At 44.5% G+C, this 25392-nt stretch overlaps 1 protein-coding gene across 3 annotated transcripts in view; it reads left to right on the forward strand.

The window, feature by feature from the left end:
- The window catches only part of Ptpn21 (protein tyrosine phosphatase non-receptor type 21), a 57142-nt gene that overhangs the window by 23952 nt on the left and 7798 nt on the right, over positions 1 to 25392 (forward strand). For all 3 annotated transcript variants that reach the window (XM_027419602.2, XM_027419600.2, XM_027419601.2), the window contains exons 4-13: positions 3338 to 3435; positions 4506 to 4573; positions 5479 to 5549; positions 7329 to 7416; positions 8089 to 8177; positions 12055 to 12142; positions 12693 to 12772; positions 15959 to 16019; positions 16611 to 16695; positions 20664 to 22108. In XM_027419602.2, the coding sequence (XP_027275403.1) occupies positions 3338 to 3435; positions 4506 to 4573; positions 5479 to 5549; positions 7329 to 7416; positions 8089 to 8177; positions 12055 to 12142; positions 12693 to 12772; positions 15959 to 16019; positions 16611 to 16695; positions 20664 to 22108 (2173 nt within the window). The remainder of the gene's footprint in view (positions 1 to 3337; positions 3436 to 4505; positions 4574 to 5478; positions 5550 to 7328; positions 7417 to 8088; positions 8178 to 12054; positions 12143 to 12692; positions 12773 to 15958; positions 16020 to 16610; positions 16696 to 20663; positions 22109 to 25392) is intronic.

A 25392-nucleotide genomic window follows, 5' to 3' on the forward strand; every position in this document is an offset into this window, starting at 1 on the left:
GGGAAAATATGAACCAGCCACTTAACTCATTAAACATTTACTGACGATACTCTGTGGTCTGAGAGCTGTTGGGTCGACATTTGAATCTGACCCTGGAGGAGTGGCTCGCTCACAGTCTGGTGGAACTGGCAGTTCGTGTACATAAGTAGTCACAGTATCCTGTGATAACAAACATTTGATTTAAGGCTCTGGATTCCTAGGGGTGGACATGGAGAACTTGACTAAGGGAGGAAACAGTTGACTTCTTGGGAGGCTATAGGAGGAATTTTCTAATTAGGGGGCATGGCCTGTGGAAAACAGGGAGAATAGGAAGTTTGCATAATACCTGAAAAGGTTTAAAAGCCAGGTGTGTTATTAATATTAAAGACACATTACAATGAGGAAGGCTTTTTCAAATCTTAATGGAGTGCAATGACCAAATTTGTGTCTTACAAAGACCATTCACATTGGATGATAAATTAGAGAGATGACAAAACTCCTGAATTCAATTGGAAGTGGCAGGAGACCAGTCAGGAAGCTGTTGTTGGATCAGAGCACACACCTTACTTACTTCACAAAGACATGAGCCATAGAATGGGGTGAAAAAGTGTGAGGTTATTGGGTTTGGCCATCAGGACTGCTCCTTGATTGGGTGTAGAAGACCTAGAGAAGTTCCATCCATAAGAATTAAGTATGGTCATGAGAATCCATGAGAAGCCTTCCAGTTCCAAAAATGAGGCCCCCAGATTAGCGATGCAGACTTGTGACAGCTCTAAAGTACAAAGTCCCCAAGGACTCTGGTACTTTCAGCATTCTCGTCCCACTCACTAGGTTCCCTCAGAGTCTAGGATGTCTGGAGAGGTTCTAGCTCTCAGAGCTGTGGAGTCAGGAGGCAGAAGGGCAGTTTTTAGGAAGGGGGAAGGTATAGGAGGATTATGTGTCAGGTAAAGAAACTCTTGCAGGCAATTGGTGCTCAGACTCTTTGTCCTGTAGCGGTGACTTTGCGTGTCTCTCTCTCTCTCTCTCTCTCTCTCTCTCTCTCTCTCTCTCTCTCTCTCTCTCTTTTCTCGAGACAGGGTTTCTCTGTATTGCTTTGGAGCCTGGAGCCTGTCCTGGAACTCACTCTGTAGACTAGGCTGGCCTTGAACTCACAGAGATCCACCTGCCTCTGCCTCCTGAGTGCTGGGATTAAAGGTGTGTGCCACCAACATCGGCTCGTTGTGTCTCTTCTATGTTAGAACTATACATTGGAACAGTTTATTATGTGCCAGTTATACCTCAAAAAGATCTTATAAAAGCCCACTGAGGGCTAGAGATGTAGAGAGTGGTAAGGCATTTGCCTAGCAGATGTGACACTCTGGGTTTAGTCCCCATGCACCAAGGAACGACCCCTCCTAAAAATAAAAGAAAAAAATTCAAAAGTACTTTAAGAAAAAAGTCAGAGAACAAAAATCTGAATCATGTCTTCAGAACATGAGGACTTGTCAGAAAAGGTAGCCACAAGGCAGCAGAAAACTGTCACCTACCTGATGGGTGCTTAGAGGGATTTTTGTTTGCAAAAGAGAGGAAATTTTGAGAATAATGAATAATGATTTGGACAGATTGGATTTTTACCAATTCACGAATTGATAGTAACCTCACTGGTTATTACATGAATCCATTTTTGTTTGTTTGTTTGTTTGTTATTTGTAACAATAGTGTTGCAGCCTGTATAAATTTGAATGGAAAAAGGCTTATTTTGCCTCACCACTCTGGGGCATACTTGTTTGTAAATGTGGCAGTTTCCCAGTATGTCATTTACAAGGAAATTTTCACATGGGATTTTTATGTAAAGGATATTGAACTAGCAGTGAACAATTTACAGCATATATAGAAGAATCGGCTCTCATAGTAAACCCATTCAAAGCTAAGGTAAGAAAAGGTTGTATTGGAAGCCCAAGTTAATTTGGTCCATGAGTGTTGCACTCCAGGGTTTCCATTTGATATAAGGAAAGAGTCTAGAACAATGATAATGGGGTATGTGGGGTATGCCTATTAGATGTAACTCCCTGAATACAATCTCTTTTGGCATTTGAAAGCCTTACAAAAGTCACAGGTTTTCCCCTCTGACACCCCAAGTTACCAGCATGCTATTGCTGATTGCTGGAAACCATGGTATTTGCTAGATGATAGAAAGGAAAGGCCGGATCTGAATTCCTTTTATGTGAGTGGATGGTGTATTGGTCAGGCCACTTGGTAACAAAGAGCAGAGACTTAGAGCCTAGCTGAAAGGGTAACACAAGAATGTATATGAATTCCGGAGAATTGAGATATGGTCTGCGCTTGGACTGCTCAAAGGCATCAAACCTTGAGAAACTCGGGTTGAGACGGTAACGTAAACTGCACTGGCTGAGTCACTGAAACAAATCTAGCGCTATCTCCAGTGTCCAGAATGGTGTCATAGAGCAATGACAGGCCCTGGCACTGACCTGTTGAGTGAATGCATGTTTTACTCTGAGCTTTATCCAAATGGAAAAGTGACGGGCTGAAGCATGCTGCTAACAGCTCTGTTCATGCCACTTGGCTATGTTTGGCCCAGTGAAGGGAGGGTCATATCTTCATTTTATTGGTAATAGCATGTGGATTTGCAAACTGTGACGTTCTCAAAGACATGCAGAGGTCTACATTGGAGAGCTGAAATTGAAACCAAGGTGCACTTGACACTAAGGGGCAGACAGAAGTAACCCTATGTTATGGGATATTAAGAAAGACTTTGAGAAGTTACTCTTTTTAGGATTACACTTTTAAAAACTTAATGACAGCCTGATCTGAAATAACAAGAATCATTTTCCATAAGTTTTACTTTCCAGGGCTAGTGAAGTTTTTATCTAACTAATACCTGAAGTCTTATATTACCAAGTTACAAGTGAGGTCTAAACGATTGGCTCTTGAGTGTGCACTTTCTTTAAGAACATGAAGAACTATATAGATAACATAAAGAACTATAAAAAACAGGACTTTTCACAGGGTGTAAGACAGATGGTGAGTTGTCCTATAGATGACTTTAACCTTGTTTTTCTCTGAGGGGTGTGGGTCTTGCTGGAGATCAAGGTAGCCTCATACATTCTAAGCAAATGTTTACCCCAGAGATACATCTCTGATCCCTGGTTTTAACTTTGAAATAATTAAAGCAAGGGATAACTGGCATCTCATTAAACAGGTTAAATGATGTACTACATTGTCAGAGGTATTCTTTTCATACTTTGGAGCATCTAGGGTTACAGTTTTGACAGTTTATGCTCCTCTACTATGGTACAGTGCACTGCGTCTTGGTCAGATTATGGTGATATTGATTTCATAAACTCATCCTTTCAAATAGGTATCAGTATTACCTGCAGTTGAAGAAAGATATTTTGGAAGGAAACCTTCCCTGTACATTAGAACAAGCCATTCAGCTAGCTGGCTTAGCTGTTCAAGGTAAGCAATGCATGTGAAGTGATAATTCTACCACATTAAGATGTGTTAAAACAAAAACAGTAAAGGACTCTGAAAGTAACTTATCCTCTATATGAATTGTTATAGTATTTATGTATTGGTAGAATATTATGCTATAAGCTGGGGGCTTTATTGTAGGAAGACAATTTGGATTTCTTCAATGAAATACGAGGCTTGTGGACATTCTGATTAATTATGTAACATGTCAGAGGAGCAAACATGTATATGTTTGTCTAGAAAAATCAAATAATTTAACATGCTAAGTGATAATGTCACTCGAGAGTTGATTTGATCCTAGTATTTTGGGAGGAAAGATCTTTCCATCAGTGAGGTTCATAAAGTTATAGTCATTTATATTTCAAGTACATCTCATTTCTTTGATTTCTCAAATAACTATTCCAGATCAGAGATCATCATCACTCATAACAGAAGTGGTTTTGTGTTTCAAAAATGTTTTTTAACTAATGTCTGGGGAAATTTCTGCCGATGCATTATTTCAAGTGGTACCTGACAGTAAACGTGGAATTTAAAGAAAAAGTAAGCTGGGCAGGGTGACACATACCTTTAATCCCAGCAAGGAAGCAGATCCGTGTGAGTTCCAGGCCAGCCTGTTCTACACAGAGAGTTCCAGGCCAGTCAAGGTTACACAGCGGGACCATGTGTTAAAACAAAACACAAAAGAAAGAAAGAATGATATGGGATGAGCAGATGCCTGACACCTCCATTCCTTCTATGCTGCCTGAACATAAGCACTCTCAGTGTCCCATTCCCTGTCCCCACTTGGTTTCCTCCTGACACTTTCCTGTACAGAAGCACATGTCACACGCAGGGCGGCTTTGTCTCACTTCATAGACATTTTCCCAAGTCAAGATGCATGCATCCACCTAATGGCTTTGGAAAGATACTCTTAAAAACCTGCTCTGTTACCCATCGGACAGATTTGGCTTCCGAATCATAAGCATGTCACCCACATTACTTACTGACTTTTGTTGTGCAAATGTGTTGTGAAAATGGAATGTAATCAGCATGTGAATGTTTATCTTTTTGTGTAGCTGATTTTGGTGACTTTGATCAGTATGAATCCCAAGACTTCCTACAGAAATTTGCCTTGCTCCCTGTGGTAAGACTTCTTTTGGCATGTGGCCTTTTTATACATGGTTTACTCCTATACTCTTAGCAATCCCTGAATGTCCACCTACCTGGTAGATGTTCTAAACAGGACTAGCATTAATTACGAAGTTAGTTCCCTCTCGTCAATGTCTTGTGTTCCAGTCTTTCCCTGTTGTAGTCTTCTTGGTCTTTGTAAGTTCACAGGAACCGAAGGGTGCTGGTTAGGCCGAGCCATGGTGGCGCACACCTTTAATTCTAGCACTACAGAGACAGAGGCAGGCAGATGTCTGTGAATTCAAGGCCAGCCTGGTTTACAGAATGAGTTCCAGGACAGCCAAGGGCTCGTGCTACATAGTGAAACCCTGTCTAAAAAAAACAAAAACAACAAGAAAAAATAAAAAATAAAAAAAGGGGTGTGTGTGTTGGGGAGTTGATTGCCATTCTGTGCCTAAAGACATCCTTTCCTTTGGTTGTGTCTAAGGAGAGGGATTGGTTTTCAGTTTTGGAGAACCACAAAGTAAATGTTGGAATGGACTTGGCTTGTCATCAGTGTTGGAAAACCCTGCCTTCTACTTTCTGAAGCTACTGTTGAAGAAATAGATGCGAATATCTAACTGAGACAACCGAGGAGGGTGGGATGTTCTCCTGAGTGAGTGGGTTAGCAGTGAGCTCAGAACTGGCCGACGGGTGTTACCAACCTTAAAAATCAGCTGAAGCTTTCCCTGGGAGGAACAGAGGAGGCAGGGCAAATTGTGTGGCTCTCGAGCAGAAGCCACTAAGTTCATTAGATACATTGTGACTAGATATAAAAGCAAAGATCCTGGATGTTAGCACTGGTCAGAATCTTGCATCAAATGAAAGAGTGGTTCATTCTTAAAAAATACAAGTGCTTACTGCTGTGTGTTTTTTCTTCAGGGGTGGCTACAGGATGAAAATGTGCTGGAAGAAGCAACCCAAAAAGTGGCCTTACTACATCAGAAATACAGGTAACACTAGGAAAAGGAGCACAGTTGATGGCTGCTTGGATTTGAAACATACATTGTATGTTGAACTTTGCTGCAGCTTGTTTGCTGTTACAGTGACTTTCACTGTGTGCCAAGTGCTGTTCTAAATTCCTACAGCCCCATCATTTCAACTATTATTCATCTTACCAAAACGGCCAGTCATTGCCCCATATATTAAGTATGATGGTAACTAAACATGAATAAATTAGTGTATGATTACAGAAGTTTGTTTTTTACAGTTCAGTCTTCCAGGTGCTTTTTCTTTTGTCTGTCTGACCGTCTATCTATCATCTGTCTATCCTTTCTCCCTCTCTCTCTCTTTCTCTGTTCTCTTTCTTCCTTCCTTTCTTCTTTCTTTCTTTCTTTCTTTCTTTCTTTCTTTCTTTCTTTCTTTCATAGTGCTAGAATTTGAACTCAGGGCCTTGTACATGGTAGGCAGACACTTCACCACAGAGCTACATCCTGTGTTCTTGAGATTTTTAAGAACCAGGTTAGCCTCAAACTTGCCATCTTGTTGCCCCTGCCTCCCGAGTGCTAGGGTTACAGACATACATCACATGACCACTTCTCCCCTGTGTACTTTCTGAAGCAGCATCTCTGTCCTCTGGGGAGCAGTGATAAGAGTCCTCATGGCTGCTGCCCTGACTGTCCTTGCACGTACTTGTCTATGCTGGTCCACATTGAGTTTCTTTGATGGTGAATCTCGGTTGACTGTAAAAATCTAATATGCTCAATCTTACTCTAAGCCAATACACAGCATAATGGATACTTTACATATAATCACATTCCAATAGCTCTAGTATTCTTTAAAGAGATCATTGCCTTTGTCTTAGAGGTGAAGGAAACTAAACTCAGAATGGCTCGGGTTTCTGGTGTATGGTAGAGGTGATTGAAAGTAGATATGTCTGGTTATAACCTTTAGCCTTTGCCTGTAGTCTCTCTCTGACCCTTCCGAAAGTATCATTCTCTCATCTCTTCCTGCATTCCTTCCCGAATGCTCATGGGTATTTTCTCGCATTCCGTAAGTTGCTAATCTTACCACTTCTACATAAACCACTTTTTTCTAGTTCACTTGATGCTGCTTTTTGTCATTTTACTTTATTTAAATAATAGGACTTAAGAGCCTATAAGCACTTTCTGTCCTTATTAAGCAGAACGCTGGATTGCTTGGCTTAAAGATAAACAATTCTCTCCTTTCAGAGAATGTATTCCCAGCAATCTTAGGCTAGGCAGCACAATCCCCTGTGTGAGGTCAGAAGGAGGCATCGGATCTCTTGGAGCTGGAGTTAACAGATGATTGTGAGCTGCCATGTGGGTGCTGGGAATCTAACCCGGGTTTTCTGGAAGAGCAGTCAGCACTCTTAACCACGGATCCATCTCTCCAGCCCCATCATTTGGTTTTCCAACCAATCTTCTTAGTATTTACTGTTATTTTAGGGTAATTAAGCAACTACTTGCTAGTTTAGGTAAAAACTCCTGGATTTGCTTTGAAGATATCTTGGGAGCTGCTTCGTCCCTTGTTTGTCCTCTTGCTTGCCTAAAGCATTAGATTATACATACTTGCCCTCTGCATTCAGCACAGTGCATCATAGGTGGTCAGTTTTTGGTAAATATTAGAGGATCAGTATAACCAAGTACAATTGCTTATGGCCTGAAATGTTTATAATGCCCCATTCCAAATTGATATACAGCTCTTAAGGAAAGCATTATTTAAAAAGTGTACATCTGGGAGCAATCTCACTAACATCTTTTGGGTTGCAGAGGGCTAACAGCTCCTGAAGCTGAAATGCTGTACATGCAGGAAGTAGAGAGAATGGATGGCTATGGAGAGGAGAGCTACCCTGCCAAGGTAAGTATTACTACCTAAAGTTAAAGCTTAGTAAGCTGGGCATGGCTCTGCGTACCTGCCCTCCCAGCTACTCTGGTGGCTGAGTCAGGGGAATCATTTGAAAATAGAATAGGAAACAGAGTGAGGTCCTGTTGAAAAAAGATGGGGTGGGGGGTGATAGAGGAACCTACAAATATGACACTTAGCTATCTGAGAAGATGGCATGGCTGAGGTCTTTCTTGACCACAAGTTTATAGTAAAACATAATCTTGTATTGTAATCTGTGCTTTGGTAGGGTCAGGAAATAGAGTTCTTAAGAGTCTAAACTTGGCTCAGGGGGTTAAGGCACTTGCCACCAAGCCTGATGACCTGAGGTTAATCCTGGGATTCCTATGCTGGAAGGAGAAACCCAACTCCCACAGGTTGTCCTCTGACCTCTACATGTGTACTGGCATGTATGCACGTACATATAAAGTAAATAAGTAAACATAGTAATGAAAGTATTTTAAAAAGAGAACAAACTCCTATCTCCATGCTCACTAGCAGGGTGATGAGTTTGCACCATTCTGACTGTTTCTTTCTGAGTGGTTGCCCTGTAGGTCTTCTGTTTGGGAAAAAAAGTTCAGTAAAGTGGATGTTTTTGTACTTCCATACTGTTTCCCAAGGGTCTCCTCCTGTTTTCTCTCCTTGTAGGATAGCCAAGGAAGTGACATATCCATTGGTGCTTGTCGTGATGGCATCTTTGTGAAACATAAGAATGGACGGCCTCCTGTGGTATTCAGGTATTTTGTATGTTTGTTGTAAATACTTACTACAGTAGTTATTGCTGGCAAGTCTCCCCTAAGTTCTCTTTAGAAAATGGAGATATTCTTTTTCTAGAGTTAAATGATACCCAAGTACACTGGTTCATTAATAAACTACTGTCTTCAAAATCAACTGTGCAGAAAAAAGTGCTCATAGGATGGCCTGTTTGTAAATGCTGAAAAGTGTGACCCTGATGCGACAGAAAAGCCATTCTTTATTTTGACTTTTTTTTTTCATTTGAATTCTGGTTTCGGGGATTATTTATTCACTATGGAAATCTAGGCTTTCTTTTGACTTTAGTGTGTAACAAAACTAGTAACATGCCCACATCTCAGCAAACTTCAGTTTTTACAAAGCTGACTTCCCTCCAATTATGAAAAGCAGTGCGGTTCATTTGTACAAATCTTGGAGCATATGTGGTAGGAATGCAGGATGATGGGTAAGGACGTGCTGATAGTGGCCTGTAGTTTGCGAGAAGTGAGGTACGGATGGCTTTGTAGTGTTCTGTGTTCCAATTATATCTTTTTGGACCTGTAACATTTTATGAATTCTTTGAGATTTTCATATCTCCATACAGTGTTTTTGGATTATATCCACCCTCCCCATTCCTCCCATAACTCCTCTTGCATATGCTCCCCAGCTTGGTGTCCATACACATACTATATCTGAAACCCGTGGAGTCCATATGCTCATGGGTACGGGCATAGTCAACCCACGAGACGCCATACTCTTAAAGAAATCTGGCCTTCCCTATCCAAGAAGTCATCAACGTTAGTAGCTCCTTAGCTAAGGGTGGGGGTGAGTTTGATCTTGTCTTGTGCAGGCAACCACAACTGCTATGAACTCACAAATATCAGCAGTCCTCTCATGTCTAGAAGACACTGTTTCACTCCATTCCTTCCTGAACTTTGGCTTTTGGAATCTGCCTTTCTCTTCTATGATGGTCCTGAGCCTGGGTGGGAGGGTATGTGATGTAGATGTTCCATTCATGGTTGAGCACTCCACAAACACTTGTTCTCTGCACCGTGACCAGCTTGAGTTTCTCCGTTAACTACCTACCATCCACCATCCACAGCATCAACAAAAAAACTTCTCTAAGGAGGTCAGAGAGTGGCACTAATCAATGGGTATGGAGATACCAGTTTGAAGGGCAGTTTGGTACTGTGACCATTTAGCAAATGGTAGGTTCTCTCTTGGGGCCAATAAGCTCCCCAACCATGGCTTCTTGCCAGATTTATAGTACAGTACGAGGCATGTGGTTTTCTCCTCTTTGCCCCCTGTGGATCTAGCCTTAAATTCAACCAGAAAACAGTTGGTTGCCCTATAACATTTGTGACACTACTGCACCTGCAGGCATATCTTGTCATGCCAGTATTTGTAGCTGCAGTGTTCAGAGCTGGGTAAGACTGCTGATGACTTCCCTCCCTTTCACAGTACCCTCAGGCACTGTGAAAGCTAGCCAGCAGGGAGGAAGCTTCCTGGTCAGTACCAACATGATCTCTTCCGTTCGTGTCTTAACTGTAGTAAATTAGGTCACGTTGTTCACCTTTATATATCATTCCTTGAAATCTGTAGTCTTAGAAGATCTGTTAGGTTTTGTAAAAATATTTGCACTTTTACTCTATTTGAATGATCAATTTAAATAAAACAGAAGGTTTCTATTGTTGTCATCCAGTAGTGGGGCATATCTACCACTTTTGTCTGCTGATTCCTTTGTGTCTGTCATTCACTGGGTGCAATTTAGCGGAAACCAGATGCTATTCTGACTGCTCATATAATCTTCATCTTGGTAATAACTCAGGGTAGCAGATAATCACCCCAGCTTTCACATGAGATAATGGAGGCCTAGGAAAAGCCATGTGATTTGTGACCTAACTAAGGTCACCCCACTGACAGGTATAGCTAGACTAGAACTTGGATTCTCTATGTAAGCCGGGCTCCTGGGCACTGTGTTACATCGCTCACTTGCACACTCGTCCTTCTTTCTTCCCTCCTCCCCTTCCTCCCTCCCTCCTTCCTTCCTTTGAAATAGCTCCTTTTCTTCCTTCTGCTTTCCACTTTATTCTTGACAAGTGGTCTTCCCCTTTAAGAACATTTTCACTAAAATGACATCACTTCCTTCTCTTCTTTGGGCTCTGAATTATCCAGAGTGACAGTGACCACAGAGAGTATACATGGCTTGGGGAGCAGAGCCCCAGTTTCACTGCCTGTGTGGAGATGCTTCCTGAGTCAAGTGGGCTTTTGTCCCCAACCTGGTATAGCGAATCTCCCAGCCATACTGAGCTGGGGGCACAGGGAGAGGAAGATGAATCAGGGCTTCACTCAAGACAGCAGGACTGACAGTACCCAGAGGACAAATGGAAACCAAAGGCATTCAGTTGGTTGCTTTCTTCACTGCATAGGGATTTTCAAATTCTCATTTAATACTGTGCATAATAATCTTTAGGTTTAACAACTGAACATTAAGTCAGTAAATGAACTTTATTTTAACAAACTTTAACTAAATAAATATAATACAATCTGAACATTCAGAGTCCAAAAATGTTTCCAGGCCCTGGGTTCTTGTCCCTGCATTGGTGGGGCGGGGAAAGAGTTCACCCTTGGAGTGCTTCATGTTTGGGAGCTTTGGATTTCCACTGCTCGACCACTGCTCTATTGCAAACATTTCTAAACTTGTGTCCAGAATTAGCTACACTTCTGATCCCCGGTGGTTCTGGGGAGGACTGATTTGTTCAGTGTTGTTGAACATCTTCTTCCAGTCAGTTTCCTTCTGATAACGTTACACAGCTAGGTAACAAAAAACAAGTCTTTAAATTGCACAATAAAAATCTTGATTTACTGGTCTTTAAAAAAACAAAAAACAAAAACCTAAGCCTATAAAATCAATAAAATCTGAAGATGATAAAATTAGGAGATGTAGGATAAATTTGATGTCCTGCTGAATACACCTAGATTAATTAATTTCTTAGTTCCTGAGCACTTAGTATTCTCTTCCTCCAGGGGCTTGTCAGAGTGCCCATCTCTCTCACTCATCCCCTTGTTTTGCCCTGTTTACCTTCACTGAGTACCAGGATGTCTGATTTTATATTTTCTGCTGCTCTCCCACTCTCCCAAGTCCCTCCGGGGAATGTCACCATTCTGATTTTAGTATTCCTAGAGCTGTGAACAATTATTATCATTGTGATAGTAGACACCCTTTAAAATGTTTGTTCAAGGAAAAAAATGTTTGTTCAAGAAAAAGAAAATGTTTGTTCAATACATAGTTGAGGCCTGAGCTGCAAGCTGACATAAGGGTCTTTGATTGTTAAGCCAATCAAGCAAATTAGGTGTATCAATTACTTTTCTGTTGCTGAGATAAAATACTATGACCAAAAGCAACTTTACAGTGTTTATTTTGGCTTACAGCTCCAGAGGGTTAGAGTCCGTAATGACAGGGTAGGCATGGCTGGAGGCAGGGAAGGTGGCGAGGGCAGGTTGAGATCATGGAGCTCAGACACAAGTGGAACAAGGCTATCGCTCCCAAAGCCCACCCCGACTGACTTCCTTCCTCCAGCAAGGCTCCATCCTTCCCCGACAGCACCACCAAGAGGGGAGCAGGTGCTCAAATGCATGAGCCTGTGGGGATATTTCTCATTTAAACCAGCACATGAGGTTTGTGTCTCCCTAATCCTCGTTCTTCATTTAATGCATGTGCCTTTACTTTGAGCAGCTAGCTGTTGTCATTTCAATTAGAAAATGCATGCTAGCTGATAAAACTATTTTATTTAAAAAGTGATTACCTGGTGTTAACTCACGTACCAAGCTTAAGGGAAAAGGTGTGCTTACTGGCATTTACCATTCTCTGTTGTTCTTTAGGTGGCATGATATCGCTAACATGTCCCACAACAAGTCCTTCTTTGCATTAGAGCTGGCAAACAAAGAGGAGACCATCCAGTTTCAAACTGTGAGTGAGCACAAAGAATCTTCATGGGATGCTTTTCCCAAAAGTTAGCATTTCCCAGTTCCCTTTTGTGTGTTGGGGTGGGGAGTGTGGCACTAACTTAGAACCTCATAATTCTATGTGATATAAAATTTTATGTTTTACATTTTACAAAATGGCACTTGGCAAAAAAACAAAACAAAACAAAACAAAACAAAAAAACGGATCACTCACTAAATACTGTTGACTAAATGAGTGTCTGTTTTCCTATTCTTTGATCCAAGTGACTTTTGAATGAAGTGTAAAGAGTCAAGTAGAGGAGAAAGCGGGCCTGGCCGCCATTGCTGTGAGCATCTGTGCAGTGCTTGCTGCTAGCGGTGCTTGCTTTCACTATGTTAAGGGCAGTGTCAAGATACCGAAGCAAATGTTCAGTCTGAAAAGCCTTAGTGTTATTTCCCAGGGTTAAAAGTTGGTGTTAGATAAAAATGTGACATTTTCAAATGAAGTGTGTTTGAAGATCCCAAATCATTTAGAAACTGTTCCAACAGACTATTTTGCATGTTCCATTTGCCAGGAAGACATGGAAACAGCGAAGTATGTGTGGAGACTGTGTGTGGCACGCCACAGATTCTACAGACTAAACCAGTGTGACCTGTGAGTATCTCCTGCTGTGGGGATTGTATAAAATAATTTGAAAATGGCATTTATGTATTTATTTTGAACATGTGTGTGTGTGGGGGGGCCACATGTAGAGGGGAGTCAGTTCTCTCCACTGTGTGAGTTCTAGGGATTAAATTTAGCTTTGAGCTTGACAGCAAGCTCCTTCCACTGGCTGAGCCATCTTGTTGGCCCTGATTTCCAAGTTTTAAACTCAAGCTCACCTCAGTTCATTTCTTTTCTTGAAAACAGTAGCTACAGCCATCTTGAATAAACCATTAAATGTAATGCCCTGGAGGAAGTAAACCCTATATTGGATTCTAGCTAATGCCTTTTAAAAGAGCATATTTTGGCAGGTCATCATTTTACTGATTTTAAAATTCAGAGAGAAAAGCAATGAATATGTGTAGGAATTGTTGTAGTCTTAGAAATTTAATTTTTGGGATATTGCCAAATGTGAGTAAGGCCACTGCATACATTGTTCTTGTATGGAGAATATTTGATTCTCTTTAGAACTACTATGTATGAAGGACTATTTTCCAAATTTTGTTTTTAGTTTCTGCATATCCAGGAACTATTAGTATAATTGTTTAAGAGTCATTCTGCACAAAACAAGTATATTACATTGAACATATTTGTTTCCTGGGTAAGCAAACTAGCTTATACCAGTAACTTTTCATGTTTTGATGTGTAAGAAAGCAGAAAATAACTTTAGTTTTTATAGCTATTTCTTGAAGGCTGTCAACACAGATTTAGTGGCATGTACTATTACAGTGACTCTGTGGTATTGGTAGATCTTGTTCTCGTGGTCCAGTTGGCCTTTGGTTTGGAGATGGCATTTGCTTCCATAGGAAGAATTTGCTTTCTCCTCCAGTGTCTGCCTCCCTCCTTTGTACGCTTTTCTGTAGAACAGTGGTGTGGGATGGCTGTGATTCACCTCACTTTGGCCCAGGTGACATTTACAGTGACAGGATCCAATAGTTCTCTTCCCATCCAGACAAGTCACTGGAGGTAACTGGGTTGATCGTCTTTTAATGTCTCCCATTGGTTTTTAAACACGAACAACGAGACCTTCTCTTGACATCCCTTCAGGACTGTATTAGGAACTAAATGAGATAGTACTGTCAATCAGATCAGAAACATCTTCTAATATCCCAAGCCCCAGAGTTGGGCTGGCAGTAATCAACCTCCCTGAGTTATATGAGGAAAAAATGAGGCACGAAACTTCTGGTTTAGTGGCTTTTTTTCTTCTTTCTGTGTGGACTGTACCCTCTAGTCTGCAAAGTCAAGTTGGGGAGCGAGGGGAAAGAGCCTTTCTCTAGGGAATCAGCAGCATGCTGTGGCTGAGCGCAGTGAAGTGAGCTAGCCCTTGTAGTTTAAGGTTGTAGGTGAACATAGCAGCCAGTGCCCATCTCCTGTGATCAAAAGACCGACTGTTGGCTCCAGGGACTGGAAGAAGATGCAGGACCTCCTTCACTTCTAGTTTACGGGGCCCCAGAAGATTGAAGAGGACTTGCTGGAGTCCTTCAGAACCTGGAAGGAGGAGGGTGGTAAGAAGTTGTAGGGGGGATTAGAGGGACTTGTCACAGGCCCCCAAAGTGGGGTGGGTCTCCTGCTCTCCCTAGTAAGGCTTGAGGACAGGGAGTTCTCCTGGTGTTGGAGTGAGACAGCTTCCTTTTCTGTGCAGGTACTTGGGTAGATGACTGGCAGTGGGGTCATCCCTTAGCCATCAATATTGCCTGTTTTCTGGGGATTATCTCTGCTTGCCCACAGTGACAAGTTGGGGCAGGAATCCAGTGACCTTATGGTGGCCTGGATATGTACCTCTGGCCTACCCTAAAACAGGGGAGGTTTTGTTTTTCATCACCCTATTAAGGAAATCACAGGAGGAAAGTCAATGAGACAGACATCCTGAGGTATTTCCACCATCTGACACATGATCAAAGCCTGTCCTTTGCTAGCCATGAGTAAACCAATGGCCAGCTGAAAAGAAGCTCACAGTGCAAGGGAGATAACTCAAACAGTCTTAAATTAATAGGTTAATTTAGTGTGTGTGGGAGTGCATTTGGAAGTTGGTTTTCTCCGGACGTCTTGTGGGATCCAGGACTTGAACTCGGATTACTAGGTTTACATGCATGTGCTTGAGACATTTCACCTGAGAAATATTCTCTTGAGTATTGATTTCTGTCCCCGTCCACTGTGCCATTCATGTGCTCAACACATAGTTGAGGGCTGCTTGTATGCAGGCATGTGCTGGGTACGACCCACTGGTCGTACAGTGGGTTTTCTTTCCCTTTCCCCCGTGGAGCTTATGAGTTAGTTGGGGTTAGGGACATCAGAAGAAAAATGACTGTCAGGGACTCTACTCAGGCATCCAGCAGACCTGCCTGTTCAAATGCTGGTTCTGTCACTTGTTTGCCATGTGACCAAATGGGATCTACTTAATCTAAGTATCACTTTCCTCATTTGTAAAACTGATGACTGGACCTCCCTGATGGTGTCGTTCAGATTCCACGAGATAACCACAGGCAGTCTGGCCAGTTTCACAAAGCAATATCATGTACTTCACCGGAGCTGACAGCCTCTTCATTATCTTCTCCAGTGCACACGTTCTAGCTATTGATCCCAGGAGCGTTAGTGGCCTCACTTCTCAGTGTTACTTACCAGCCCGGAAAGCATCCTAAGCGACTGGGCAGCAGAGCCAGCAGTCCTTTCCCTCTGTGTGGGAAGTTGATGATGGCTGGCCTTTCCTTGAGCTGCACTTAGAAGAGCAATGAGAAAAAAAGAGGCAGATGGTTAGAACAAACGAGTGGCAAGGTTGCCTAGGTCAGCCTGTGCAGCGGGTGCATGTGGTACCCTTTGTTTCGTTTTCAGCAGAACTGGCTTCTGCTTCTGCCTTCCCACTGGACGCTGCCAGCAAGATGCCAGTGGCTAAGAATGGCTGCCTCTGTTCATCACTGGCTCCTGTACTTTACACTCTGAAGATGTATTCTTGCCCAGGCTGTCCAGCTGTGAAGGTGTCATTAGGCATCACAGCCGTGCTCAAACCCCAGCACGCCTTAGCCTCTTGCATGATGGAGTTACAGGTGTGAGCCACCACACTGGCTTCCCTCCTAAAGCTGGCTTATTGTTGTAGACTAGGAAGCATGTGTGTGCTGGGCTCACAGTTGTCTTCTCCCACAGGCAAACTCAGACTGCCACGTTGAACCCAGTCAGGAGGGGCTCATCTTCCAGGATGTCTCTGGTAAGAGAAGGAACATGGTCACCTCTTCTCTCTTGTGATGCCACTTCAATTGCAATATGCTTTGGGCAGTATGTCGAGTTTGAACCACAAATGTGTGTTTGAGAATTTTTATCCAAAGAAATAGTGACTTCCATAAGTCCAACTTAATATTTATTGTACTTGTTCAAATATTAGATACAACCACATATTATGAATTTTAACTGGCTAGCCTGGAATCCTAAGTAGGTATTTAATGTACTTGACTTTGTCTTAAAGGGTTTGTAACACATAAGAGCTTTTTCTACTGATGAGTTTCAACAAGGAGATTTGTATCTATTCTTTCTTGTTCATAACTTTTTGGATGCAGACTTCCTTGTGCTGTCTAGTATCCTCGGTGTCAGTGCCTAAGGCTTGGCTTTGTCACGTGGGATGCATTGAAAATGACAGATATGCTAAGGCCTCCTTCATTTTTGTAGTTATTTTCCATTTATAATACATTTACCATCTGTAGAAGGTCTTTTTAGTGAGGAGAAAGAGTCCAGCAAAGAATGACTTTACCTTTTTGACATGGGCAATGTGTTTTAACTCTATGTCCAACTTTCCATTTCTTAGCCTAAACCCCAGCCCTATGCGATGCCTCCCCCACCCCAGCTGCATTATAATGGACATTATTCAGAGCCATTTGCTTCTTCCCAAGGTAAAGTACACCAAGTCTGCAAAGCTGCGCACAGTTATAGCTATGAGTAACTCCGTAAAGACCTAGAGATCTTGAAGTCTAGATGCCTTCTTATTACAGTTGTACCCCAAACTGTCCTGTTTATAGCCATCCTGGAATCCCAGAAGAAGCCGTTGTATTCAGGTTCTTTCGTGAACGAGCGTTGCTCAGCTGACCCCAAATGTAGCCAGTGGCAGCTCACTAAGCTGGTTTCTGAGTCCTGGAGCCCTCCCCCATTAGTCTTATTTAGGCCAGGCTTCCCTTAAGTTTGTGATTTTCCAGCGTGCGTCTCCAAGCGATGTGTTATAGGCATGTGCCACCACATCAGGCAACCACCAAAGATATCCAGACAGTTTAGTTTTCTTCCTGCCTGAAGCATCTCACTGTAATGCTATAATTCCTTGTTCCTGCCACTTCAGCTGTGTGTGCACTGCAATGCCTCCATGCTGAATCTCAACCACCTGTGTGCCATTTGTCTGTAAGCTCTAACCACAGAACGCCCGAGATGTGGATGCAGATGAGCAGTTCTGTGTAAAGAGGCTTGGACCCTAATTGTGGAAATCAGGCCTTTGCTCATCATCTGATCACAATTATTTTGCTAAGAGAACACGCATTAGCATTCTATCCATTCTGTTGGGGGCACTGAGAAGAGCTTTCTGGATCTAGTGGGATGGCTGGACATCACCAGTTCCAGGCAGGTCTACGCCTGGGTCTGCTGCTGTGGGCTGGTGAGTGCTGTGGTATTGGAAGCGAGGGGCTGTTTGGAAGTGGGGTCTACTGCCCACTTTGTAGGGCACAGGTCTGAAGGGACAGGAAGAAGGCGTGTTGACTGCACTTCTAGTTGTGGCCTTCTATGCAGAGTTGAGGATGGCGATAGCAGAACAGAGCTGTGGTGTGGAGTTCAGTGTCCTCTGGGACTGTCCCATTCCTGCCCCCTCTTCTATACCCATCTGTACTTGAACCAAAGCCCCTCCAACCATGGGACAAGGCTTCTGCCTTCTGTCTCTGTGCTGCTTGATCTATGACGATCCTGCCACTCTTTCCTTTCTTCTTCAGACAATGGTTTGGGTTATTTTATCTTCCCTTTCTGACTGCACTCCATTTGAGAGTGATGTCTCCATACTCCGGCCCATTGGCTCCTCTTAATCCCTCTCAGAGGTTTCCACACCCATAGGTGGTCTTCCTGTTAGTATTAGGTGGTGTCACAAAGATCTGTCTGGAATTTTCCTTCCCTGAGGGGGCTTCCACAGCAGCTCCTTCATGTGGAGTTCCTCTAAGGGTGACTCAGAGTCTCATTTCCCACCCTGTCATCATCCCCGTGTTCCACCCATATCCCATTTCCCACTGTCAGACAGGTGGGAACCCCGCATGGAGGCTCTCTAGCCAATAATAGTCTCTCAGGAACTGGTGTCAACTATCAGGGCTTGCTGGGAATTGAATAGTAAATTTGAAGTCATTGCTTTACCCTGCAAGTCTGTTTGTTTTTACAGTCCTTCATTATGATGAAGTCACTCTCTGGTTGTGTGGATTCCAAGATGCATGTAATTTTACCCAGTCAGTGAAATAGCCATAGCCTGTAACATCATGCACTATCTTTTCTATATCCCCTTCTCCCTGTCCCTTTGCTCCTGCTCCAACATAGGTCCTTGTCCTTTTGTACCTTTCATTAGCAGTTACATCCCATGAATATATCTTTGGTCTTCACACTCCCCAGTTGACCTGACAGAAAGCTTCCAGCTTCCCTCCCTGATACACGCTCATCCCTTGCCTGTAGGCCTATGCTCCTCAACATCCCCTTAGCCGGTCCTTCTCCTCTAGCTTCTGGCTGTCAGCTTGCTTCTCTCTAGCTTGTTCTGTCTGAGTGGACCCTGGCTTTGCCCTCTGCACCGACACCCACACACCCTAAACCCAACCTCCTTCCAGTTCACATGCGGCTGTTCAGCCAGGATGGTCTGATTCTGCTGTGCTAACAACATTAGAAACCTTTGGTGGCTTTACTTCTCCATCAGAGTTCGTGTCCATTGCATCCTGGCAGGTGGGCTCTATTCCATGTCCGCCTGTATCGGGGTCTCAGACTGGAGGAGCCTTTTCTCTCTGTAATGGTGTTAAGTCAAGGCACTGGGGGCATGGGAGGAGGAGTTCTCAGAAACTGGCTCTTAACTTTCTGCACACTTTCTCCTCCATGTTACTAGTCACAGGTATGTGCTTGGCATCATGGGATGGAGAAGTATAGATAGTCCTGTGTGCTCTTAGAGAGCCTGGAGGCAGGGACACTAGGTAGGTAGGTATCACACTGCTCTAGACAAACTGGGTGAAGGATCTGTGACAAAAAAGGAATCTAGAGATCTAGCAATGGCTGAGTGTTCTGCAGATGGAGAAGCACAGGAAGAGGCAGTGGAGTGCAGCAGGAGGGGAGAGCTATGGGACTGGCCTTCTCAGAGCTGTGTGCGCCCCAGAATGCAGTGTGCCCAGCAGGTAATCAGACACTACACCGCCACGGAGCTTCTGAATTACACAAACAATGCTTTCTGCAGGTTATTTTCTTCCATTTAAAACAATTTTTTTTTATTTCATTTTACATTCCAACCACTGTTCTCTCTCCTATCCCTCCTCCCACCTCCTCCTCGCTTCTCCCCTTCACCTCCCTCGCAGCCCACCCCCAGTCCACTCCTCCTCACAGGTAAGGACTCCATGAGGAGTCAACATAGTCTGGCACAATGGGTTGGGGCAGGGCCAGACCCCTCTCCCATGCTTTAAGGCTGAGCATGGCTTCCTACCATAGGCAATGGGCTTCAACAAGATAGCTCATGTACCAGGTTTGTATCGTGGCCTTACTGCCAGGGACCCCTCTGATAGCCCAAGCTTCACAAATGTCTCCCACATAGGGAGGGCCTAGTTCGGTCCCCCGGAGTCTCCATGGTTGTAGGTGTAGAGTTCATGAGTTTCCATGAACTTGGTTCAGCTGTCTCTGTAGATTTCTCCATCATCATCTTGACCTCCCTTGCTCATATATTCCTTCCTCTCTCACTTCAACTGGATTCCTGGAGCTAGGCATGGTTCTTGGCTGCGAATTTCTGTGTCTGGTTCCATCAAGTACTAGATGAAGGCTCTGTGACGATAGTTGGGATGTTGGGGCTCATAAGGCAGTTCAGGTGAGCTGTAGGTCGAGTCCTCTTCTAGCCCAGGCAGGCACACCAGCACTGTAGGATTAGTAGCCTGAGCCTGCAGCCTTCCATCCACATCTTGCTCAACTGCAGGCTTAGTGGGCCAATGACAGCTACCTTAGCCTGGTTCTTCTTGGCTTTTGGGCCTTTGGTGGAGTTACAACTACCAGTGCCTCTCCCTGTTGGAGAGGAAAGCTCTGTACCTGCTGTACTGGACCTTGTAGCATGGATTTTTTTGTTTTGTTTTGTTTTTCTATCAAAGAAGAATCTAAAATTCCAGTTAAGGAAATGTTCATAGATCATTGGTATCTGCCCTAGCTCAGCATCAGGGTTGTGTCCCTACCCACCGTGGCTCATTGCGCCAACAGTATCTCTTCTTTGAGTTCCACAGTGTTCCAGAAAACCTGCTTCTTGTCTAAGTGAAGTATATGTTTTTAACTTTCAGAAAAAAGATTACTTTGTGATACAATTATACTCTCAATATTGGACTTAGATTCGTCCATATCCTAAGTACCTCGCTTTCAACAGGTAGACCTATCCCATCCTATGGGTGAGCTTTAAGCGGGCAGACCTACCCCAACCTATAGGCGAGCTTGAAGCGGGCAGACCTGCCCATCCTGTAGGCGAGGAAGCTGAAGCTCCCAGGGCAACTTAGTGTGACTGAAGATGTGTCATTTTAGCAAGAAAATTTCCGACTCTTTCGGGGCCTATCTCAGTATTTGACTGGAGTAATGAGTCCAACTTAATACATTTTCAAAATCTTTTAAAACCTTTTTCCTTCCTCAGATAACATCTTTGTGCCCAACAAGAATGGATTCTATTGTCACTCCCAGACAAGTTTGGACAGAACCCAAATGGACCTCAGTGGCCGCATCCGCAATGGCAGCGTGTACAGCGCACACAGCACGAACTCCTTAAATACGCCCCAGCCCTACTTGCAGCCCTCCCCTATGTCCTCCAACCCAAGTATTAGTGGCAGCGATGTCATGAGACCCGACTACATCCCATCCCATCGGCACAGCGCCCTGATCCCCCCGTCTTACCGCCCCACCCCCGACTATGAGACTGTGATGAAGCAGCTCAACAGAGGCATGGTGCACGCAGACAGGCACAGTCACTCTCTGAGGAATCTCAACATTGGCAGTTCCTACGCCTACAGCAGGCCCGATGCCTTGGTCTACAGCCAGCCTGAGATTCGGGAGCATGCACACCTTACCTCCCCCCAGTCGGCTCACTACCCGTTTAACTTGAACTACAGTTTCCACAGTCAGTCTCCGTACCCCTACCCAGCTGAGAGGCGACCGGTGGTGGGTGCTGTCAGTGTGCCCGAGCTGACAAATGTGCAGCTCCAGGCCCAGGACTACCCAGCTCCAAACATTATGAGAACCCAGGTCTACCGGCCACCCCCGCCGTACCCATACCCGAGGCCCGCCAACAGCACCCCAGACCTGTCCCGTCACCTCTACATCAGCAGCAGCAACCCGGATCTTATCACCAGGCGCGTCCACCACTCGGTGCAGACCTTCCAGGAGGACAGCTTGCCAGTGGCGCACTCTCTGCAGGAGGTCAGCGAGCCCCTCACAGCAGCTCGGCATGCCCATCTACAGAAGAGGAACAGTATTGAAATTGCGGGGCTCACACACGGCTTCGAAGGCCTGAGGCTCAAGGAGAGGACCATGTCTGCGTCGGCGGCAGACGTGGCTCCACGGACTTTCTCAGCGGGCTCCCAGTCCAGTGTCTTCTCTGACAGAACAAAGCAAGAGGAGAGTGAAGAACAGGACAGTGACAGGTACAGCCACAAGAAGTCCCTTTCTGATGCCACCATGCTGATACACAGCAGCGAGGAGGAAGAGGACTTGGATGAGGACCACAGCAGAGCACACACTGTCTCAGCTGTGTCTGAGCCCCGCCTGACCGCCACTTACTCTCAGGAGCAACAGCTGAGCTACCCCTGTGCTTCGGTGACCACAGTCCCCGGCCCTCTGCATATCCTTGAGCCCAAGTCCCATTTTACGGAGCCTGAGAAGAGGGTGAAGGACATCAGCCCTGTCCACCTGCTGGTGGAGACCCATCGGCCCCGGAGAGATGGGCTGCTGACCCCCTCCATGTCGGAGTCTGACCTCACCACTTCAGGGAGGTACCGAGTGAGGAGGGACTCTCTCAAGAAAAGGCCAGTGTCAGATCTCCTCTCTGGGAAGAAGAACATCGTGGAAGGACTTCCACCACTCGGGGTAAGCTGGTGCAGGAGCAGAGGTGCCTCAGACAGGGAGGACAGACCCTTAATATTTGTTTTCAACCTTTAACTACTCTGTCTGCTCTTCCCTCGGTACCCGCCGTTTCTCAGCTCTTTACTTTTTCTCTTACCTGTCAGCTTGACCTCGGCTCTGATTTTTGCCTTGTTTGGGGCATGTGTGGGTTTATGTTGATTGAGGAGGGTGGTAGTGGTCTTGCCAGAGTAAACTGGGTGCAGAGAAAAGGCCGAAGGAAGGGGGTGGGGGGAGTCCACAAGCTGTATTAGTAAAGTATTGAGGGAAAGGGGGACAATTCATTACTCCAGCCAAGACTGCTTTGCTGACTGCCCATTAAAATACTGTGGGGGGTGACAAGGCACCTCAGAACAGCATCTGCTCTTTTTGTTCAAGTGATGTCCTGAGAGAGGCAGCTGAGACTGTGTCCCTAAGTCTGTGTAGTTGTCAAGGTTTGAGACTGGATCCAGCATGACTATCTTGGCCATGACCTCTGTAGGCTGGACCCTGGGACTCAGGAAAGCCAGTCAGTCTCTTTACGAGAATGAGAGTGAACATTCAAAAGACGACCCTTGTGGACCTGGCAGCAATTCGTTCCTCAGTCTAATAAGCATGGGAAGCACTTCCTACACAGAACAAACTGTAAGAGGCCAGTGCTGTTCTCTGTAGCTGTCTTTTTCAGAACATTTACCACGTGTAGAGATTTCATCTTTGCTGCATTCAGTTTATAATGAGCCATTGTTATTGGTCTGTTTCACAGATGAAGCTGACTCAGAAATATTAAATATTAAGTAGCTTTCCCAAGGTCATACAACTAGTGAGTGACTGACCGGGAACTTTGAGCTTTAGTCTTCTCTATACCAGCCCGTTTGCTTCCGCTGTATTCTGTGTCCAGGTGTACTCCATGTAGCATTTTACTGAGTAGTAATCACCTGCTAAAGCCTGGCTACTCTGTGCCGAATCATTTTTGAATCCTCAGCCTTTGGCTAAGCATTTTTGGTCCTGTTTGGAAGTGTGTCCCCTCATAGTCACCATGTGGCATTGCTCAGGGATCAGCTCTGTATGACCCTCACCTCCTTGTCCCATGACCTGCCCTGGAACCACGTCAGCCAGGATTCTTCTTCCCCATCTCTGTTAGGATGACCCAGAGATTGAGGAGCTACTGCAAGTATCCTTCCGGCTTAGTGAATGAGGACCTCAAAGTGATGCAGGCCGCCGGGCAGGCTGGGAAACTCAGAGTATCACAATGCTATGAAAGATCAGTACAGATAGGAAAACAGCCTAAGGAAGGGCACAGACTTAAGGGTGTTTACTTAGTTAAAGGATTGAATTTTAAGTTCAGCTTTATTTTTTCCTGAGTTTACGAAGGCCGGTGCTCAAGCGAACCATGGTAGAGGGTACAGGCTGAGCAGTATTAGGGCAGTGATAGTGTGGGGATTTCCACGGTCACTTCCTGAGTCCCCAAGCCAGCAGGATGGGGCCCTTCATGACAATGCAGTAAGAACTGCCTGCTGTTTTTACGTGGAGCACAAGTACTCCAAATGACACTCACATTAAGGACAGTCCCCTTTAATTCTCTAACCTACCGAGAACTGAAGAGCCCAAACCCTCCAAAACCTCTGACCTCTTCCAGGTACACAGTTTGCCATCATCCTCTGCAACTGTTCAGCAAGTCAAGGTGAGAGAAGTTTAGTATATTTTGATGGGGTCTGACAAGTTCCACTTACACTGAGGGCTTTGATCTAGTTGCTTCTCTTTAAACACAAATTTTCTTTCTCATTATTGTTTAAAACTTTTTAGTGAAGTTGTACATTTGGACTGTCTTTTAGCCTCTTCCTTTTTGCATAGGGATTTTCCCTGAGGATATGCATGGATTCTGTGGTTAAGAGGAAACATACAGGTCCTAGCAGTGGACTGCTTGTGTCTGAGTGTAGGCCCTGCTGTGTATTGTAGTTCATCAGTGGGAAGGACCCTTTATGCATCCATCTCCAGCTTCCATCTTCATAACCAGGACAGTTGTCTCCTCTCTGTCCATCTAAGTCTCACTGCAGTTAGGCCTGGAAGTCTACCTTCTGCAGTAAATGCTTCTATGTAACTGGTTTTAATGAAAGATTTGTTTTTTATTGTTTGACACTGATGCCTTTATGACAGTGGCAGCTAGTGACCCTGAACAAACTATTTAGTCCCTCCATGTTCCAGTTTTCTCATTTGTAAATGAGATGACCTCAGAGTTCCTGGGGACTAAAATAAACCTTCAAAGCATCAAAAGTGCTCTGCCAATATTTACTCGTGGCTTTATGTGGCATCACAAGTTTAGTTTCCCAACTTCCCACGCACTGAGGAGGCTAACCCCTTTCTAACACCTCTGACCCCTTCAAGGTGTCACTGTCACTGTCATCAGACAACACTAAATGGAGCTAAAGTTAAAAAACAAAACAAAAAAACAGTGAGTAAATAGCAGACAAGGAGGACCCATTTAGAATTCTCCACCCATGGCCTCCACCTCCAGGAACTAGATTGTTATCTCCAAGGCAGACTGGTTTGGGTGCTCACACATCCACGTAAGGAGTCTCTCTTCGATGCATCCTTTAGGCCTGTGCAGTGTGGTTCTCACCCAAGAAGCCCTGCAGATTTGAAAGCCATGGGCCTGGTAAGGAATATTGCAGCTGGTCTGGAGCCACCTTCATCTGGCTTGTCAATGGGGGGGGGGGCGTTTGGATTTCAGGCAGAAGTCACTGAGTCAGTCAACACTGGCTAACAGATCTATGAGGTTTTAGGAATGGTGTGAGTCAGATGACATCCTTAGGCAGTCGGGAGTGGCTGTGACAGTGTCTGCACTGTGGAAATGACCAGGGAAGGTAGAACCTTTCCCTTTGGGAGCTGGTTGTTAAACACTGCAGCACAGCACTGTTTTCTGCACAGACTAGATTCAGGACATTTGGGTCTATGTTGAGCTGTTCCCATGTGCTCCCTTTCTGTTTTTCTGTGTAGGTGAGACTTAGAGGGCAAAGGTAACTTTCCTGTAGGATGTTAGTTAATTACATAGCGGGCTTTGACCCAGGATTCTGCCCATTCCAAGTCTGAATTCCATTATGTGGGAAGCTCATAAGCGATATGAACTATGAAGTCAAAAAATATTCTATGGTCTGGACAGATGGTTCATGGGGTAAGACTGTTTGTTGTACAGTCAAGGGGACCAGAGTTCAAATCCCCAGCACCCATGTGGGAACTAGTCATGGCTGTGGGTGCCTTTATGTCGGCACTGTGAT

Source organism: Cricetulus griseus, chromosome 5, assembly GCF_003668045.3.
Source record: "Cricetulus griseus strain 17A/GY chromosome 5, alternate assembly CriGri-PICRH-1.0, whole genome shotgun sequence".
Taxonomy (NCBI): domain Eukaryota; kingdom Metazoa; phylum Chordata; class Mammalia; order Rodentia; family Cricetidae; genus Cricetulus; species Cricetulus griseus.